We start from the raw sequence: 5,723 nt of genomic DNA, 5'->3' as shown, positions 1-5,723 counted from the left end.
AATGGGTAGATTCTCCACATGTTTGTATCATGTCATAATATCACTTACAGCAAATTTACTTGATGTGTATATATGTATACAGTTGTAAATATCAATAAATAAATTAATAAAAAAAAGATGCATTTGAACTAATCATAAGAAAAGTAAATTTTCAGGGTCAAAAAGTAATGGCACAGTTTTGAATGTTTATCATTAACTTCAGCTAAAACAAATAAATCCTTTTTCTTTCTGTAGGAAAGCAGTGAGGATTAACAACGATTCATTGATAAAAATTAAACTCTGTCTTCGTTCTATATTGCTATAAAATCATGACCAAAACAAGTGAACATAGTGTTTCTTTGAAAAAAATTATTAATTTAATTATATTTTAAAGAACTGTGTTACCGAAAAATCGTGAATTAATTTCAGTACTGTTCGAAATATTCTTAAAAAGTTCAGCAACACTGGTTCTAAAACTTCAAAAATCTCACTCAGGACAGCCGTCAAAATTTAGGGAATGAGAACTAAGGAACTACTGGATTGATGAGGGAGAACTCTCTACATCAGCCTACAGGATGACAGTTGCATTGACTTACAATAACAGTGTAGTAGTAGCTAAGTACAGTATGTTATCCACAGATATAATTATTATGGGAGGGTTCAAAGGTAAAACCTTTTTTTTTATATATATATTTTTTAATAAATAATTAGTGATATAGTAAAATATACAGTATTTTTCCGACAGCTTTAGAGTTAACTACTTTCTATTAAGTAATATTGGTTGTTTAAGGAAGATCACTCTAAACTACAAATTATAGTTTAAACATTATAGCATTTTAAGAGGACATCAAGCTCCATATATATTGCCAAACCAATCAACTACAAGGGGTACGATGGATCCAGGATGAACAAAGTTCATTTGAAAAGACTTTGTGAACTCTGAACTTTATCACTCTTTTTGCCTGTGTTAAATTAAATCACTTTGAGTGACTAATTCGTACCCCACCGAGACAGAGGAGGAGAGGCCTGGATGACAGAGAAAAGAAGAGGACCTTTTCTCAAATTTCAAATTCAGTGGTCAAAATTGATGTGTACAGTTTACACACATCCTATTTAAGTAGAACTCACCTATAAAGTAACTGTGGAATGCTGCCAAATGCGTTTTAAGTTACTTTTTAGAAACCAAAAACTTAGCATTAACCTTTTTCAAGTCTGACGAATATAATTTAACAGCTTTATGTAATGCAGGCTGAAGGTGAGGGGGAGATAATTGTGACCGTAATAGCGTTACTGTACCAAGTTCAGAATGATGTTTCTTGGTTCTCACAAAAGGAATCTACTGCTGAGACGGAATACATGGCTTGTGCTAATGTTTGTCCTGAAATTCATATCGATATTGTAATTGGGGAAATTTATAGAGAACATGTTTACACAAATGAAAATGTGGATGTCTTAACTTAACCCTTGGCGACTGCAAATTTTGTGTATTTTAGGAATAAATTACATAGTACTTTGATTTGTGTGTTCAGTATTGAAGATTGTTCCTGATAATATTTTAAATAAGTGTTTGTTTATTGTTGCAGCCAACATATGATTTAAATAATTAATTATGTACTATAAGGTTTTTACTATGTTAAAAAAAAAACACATCTACTCTCTGTTGTTATTATTTATACTGCAGAGGTACAAATGACACTGTCAGGGTTGTCTGGTCTTAGGCGGTTTTTCCAGCCTGATATCTCTTTACAGAAGGCCCAGGACAAGGCATATTCATTATAAGTTAGGAACGGCCGTGCCAGAGGATGAGCCCTGGACACTGACTAGGTAGAGGAGGTCTAGGTGAGAGAGTCTGAGGTAGAGTAACAGTTCTAGTTCCCGAGATGAAGCGGACGGACTAGAACTGTCATGATAGGAGCCAGCTTACTAGTTGCCGAGATGAAGCGGACGGACCAGTAAGCTGATAAGGTTAGGTGCAGCTCTAGTTGCCGAGATGAAGCAGAGGGACTAGAGCCGGGGAGAGACGGGAAATTACACTGGTTGCCGAAATGAAGCGGACAGACCAGTGTAACCGTTGAGGATTAGGTTACAATCTTAGTTGCCGAGATGGGCGAACCATGATTGCTGGAGAGAAGATTGGCCATCGTCTTAGGTGAGTGTACAGAAAAACTTCTTTTACGAGCATAGATTGGCAATAAACTTCTCTATCTTAAGCAGTGTATACGCCACCTGTGCCATGACTAGACCCAGGAAAGGAGGTAGATCTACGATCGAATTGGGGGATTTCGAGTCCCTTATTTATAGGTCTAGTCTATGCGGTCAGTACATGTCTGCTTGAGATAGGTTCATGCATTGCATTGTTATCATTTATTATTCATTGTACAGATATTGCTAAATAGTATGTACAGAAATTATTAATATACAAAAATGACAATGTCTTTTTACAAAATGAACTGATTTATAAATTTGAGAGCTTCGGTGAGGCTCGAGGTGGAGCGCTCTGGTGAGTTGTGGTCCAATCACTTCCTCCCACTCGCTACAACACCTTAGAGTCATATTGTGTGTACATATGCCTTCTCAAGTACTTCTTCCCACTACTCTGTATTAATTATTAGTTGCTTGCATTCCAACTTTGACGGTTTGCTCATTATGTCATGGAGGGTGGACAAACCTTCTCTAATCTTCTTCTACAAAGACAACAGTCTACATAACAGGGGCCCAGCAGTCACCCACGGTGATAAAAAGACATTTTTTTTATTTTATGTCACTAATAACATTGAATCTATTTTCTTTTTATTTTAATTTTAAGAGGAATTTTTGTTTAGTTTAAATCTGGTCCATTTTCTTCTGTTTAACCTGAATTTTAATTTTGCAATAGTTGTATGTTTGGCTTTCTTTTCTTCTCGTTTGTATGTTTTACAAAATTGTTCAATACAATTTAAATGGAAGTTGGGCTAACAAAGGTTCCTTGTAAACCCCTACTCGCCATAACATTTATGTTTTTTTACAATTTCAAGTGTTATACACTTTTTAAGAAGATATTGTTAGTTATTCTAGACTAAAAATTGTGATTACCTATCAGTAGCATAAAGATGGCATTGGTAGTGGTATCTGTTTGTAGCATTAGACAGACAAGGTTCCCTTAGATATGCTGGACACATTGCGGCTAAGGGGATAACTGAGAGAATAGGAGCAGTCTTACTTGTGGAATCCAACGAAGCTAGCCCAAATAACAGATAAAATTGTGGAGATTCAGCACCCTCTAAGTAATGCTATCGAGGCTAGCCACCCAGCATCTACCTCTTTAAGGATGGGTTTCAACCCCCCAGTGGGTTTCAAGTAAACCTAAAGGAGAAAGAAAAATGATGACTGTGGCAATGGTCTATTCATTTTACTCAAGATCTTTGCTCTGGCCATTTATAGTGATAGAGTGGCTATAACCATACACACTCTTCTCATCACAACTATTACATTCTGTTTGGTATCCATTTGTATCTGTTAAACTGCATCATAATATACTAATTATGTATCATAAACTCAGCAACTCCTTTTTACTTCACATAGAACGGTATAAGGCTTGGGCATATAGAACGCAATCTTTACCACATGTAAGATATATTGTATTATCTACCATGGGTCAAAAAAGTATTGGCACACTCCCATTTTTCTGTAAATCTCAATAGGATTAAGATATTTTCCAGAATCAATACTTACTTCATAAGTGGGACTTCAAAACTAGAGTTTATAAGCAATTAATAATTGGAATTCAAAGATGCATTAAGATGCATGCAGAAACATCCCGATATCCTTGATATATTTATCACCTCTCAAATTTCCTGTTCCCAGACCAACATCGAATCTATAGATGACCTTTCCTCAGACCACAATTCAGTTATCCTTTTCTTACATTCGAACTTCGTTCCTAAGCCCTCTCCTCCCTCATTGATTAAAGGACGAGTTAACTGGGACAAATTTCGTGATTTAGAAAACAAACTGGACTTAAAAATTCCACTTAAGACTAAACATGACATTGACGAAGCCATAGAAAACTTAATAGAATCTATAAGATTTTGCATATACGACAACACAACTATCAGTAAAACTAATAATACCATACCTACTAACTTGCCACACCACATTCGCATCTTATTAAAGGAAAAACGAAGAGTAAGAGCAAAGTGGCACAGGACTAGATACCCATCAGATAAAACACATTATACTAAATTGAAAAACAATCTTAAAACAGAACTTAAAAAATTCAAAACGCAAAATTTAACCAACTTAACTGAAAACCTCACGACTACTGACAAATCTTTATGGACGACTACTAAGAAAATTCTTAACTTCAAGAATTTTAATCACCCACGTCTTACTGAATCTCAAACATGGACAAAATCGAACGAAGAAAAATTTCAAATATTTGGTCAGCATCTTTCTAAAACCTTTGAGCCACACCCTGACATCCTTAATTCAACCAACCTTGAACACATTGAAGAAGTATTGAATACTCCACTCCAAATGACGCTGTCACCTAAAGCATTTCATCCATCAGAGAGATCCAACATCATCCAGAATTTAACATCCCGGAAAGTTCCTGGTTATGACCTAATTACATCCCATGTTCTAAAACATCTTCCTCGAAAATCTGTTCTATTCCTCACCTACATCTACAATGCTGTACTCAGATCCACTTATTTTCCTGACCCATGGAAATTATCCATAATCAATTTGATTCCCAAACCTCAAAAGCCGCCTGAATACCCATCCTCCGTCTTATCTCTCTGTTACCTATCATGCGCAAAATCCTTGGGAATCTCATCTTAAAACGCCTGTACCCTGTCCTTGATTCCAACTACATAATCCCAAATCACAAGTTTGATTCCGAACATCCCACTCCACTATCCAGCAATGCCATCGTGTGGTTGATGTTGTCTCGTCTTCATTGGAGCGCGGAATATACTGCTCGGGAGTCTTTCTTGATGTAGAAATGGCTTTTGATTGAGTCTGGCCCCCTGGACTGCTATACAAGATCCGTTAAATCCTACCCCCTACATATTATCTCATTATCCGTTCTTATCTCTCAGACAAGTTATTTCAAGTAAATCACCATAGCGCTTATTCATCCCTGTTTCCTCAGTCTGCTGGTGTACCTCAGGGTAGTATCCTTGGTCCTATCCTTTATACAGTTTTTACAGCTGACATCCCAACCCATCCTAACACTATTCTCACCACGTATGCCGATGAGGCATGCCTATTGTCAAAGAATAATGATCCTTCCATTGTATCCCAATCCCTCCAATCCCACATCACCACCCTCGAAGAATGGTGCCAAAACTGGAGAATTGAATTAAATTCCAATAAATCCCACCAAATCACATTTACCCTTCGTCGTAAACCTTCGTCTTGCCCTACAGTATCTTTTAATAATACCCCACTTATTCCTGTTGAACAGATCCGTTACTTAGAACTAAATCTGGACAAACGACTGAAATGGAATCCTCATACAAGACTGAAAAGACAGGAAACTGCTCGTCGATTCCGACTATTATAACATTTACTAGACAAACGGTCTCAACTTCCAATCCACTACAAAAGACTGATCTACATGACTATTATAAGGCCTATTTTGACATACGGAGTTGAGCTATGGGGCTCCACTAAACCATCTAATTCCTCTCGAATCCAATCCTTACAGTCCAAAATCCTTAATACTCCTTACTTTGTCACAAATCAAATCATCCATCAGG

General features: G+C 36.6%; 1 protein-coding gene across 3 annotated transcripts in view; it reads left to right on the top strand.

Annotated features, from left to right (window-relative positions):
- The window catches only part of LOC106689549 (uncharacterized), an 11,521-nt gene extending 9,991 nt beyond the window's left edge, over nt 1–1,530 (top strand). For all 3 annotated transcript variants that reach the window (XM_014434567.2, XM_067052098.1, XM_014434566.2), the window contains one exon: nt 1,228–1,530. In XM_014434567.2, coding sequence (XP_014290053.1) covers nt 1,228–1,249 — 22 coding nt within the window. In that variant the 3' untranslated portion in view covers nt 1,250–1,530. The remainder of the gene's footprint in view (nt 1–1,227) is intronic.
- The last annotated feature ends 4,193 nt before the right edge of the window (nt 1,531–5,723 follow it).

This window comes from Halyomorpha halys, unplaced genomic scaffold, assembly GCF_000696795.3.
Source record: "Halyomorpha halys isolate HHAL.00 unplaced genomic scaffold, Hhal_1.1 Scaffold1391.1, whole genome shotgun sequence".
NCBI classification, from domain to species: domain Eukaryota; kingdom Metazoa; phylum Arthropoda; class Insecta; order Hemiptera; family Pentatomidae; genus Halyomorpha; species Halyomorpha halys.
Note: the sequence above shows the minus strand (reverse complement) of the source record. Positions and strands in the feature narration are given on the sequence as shown.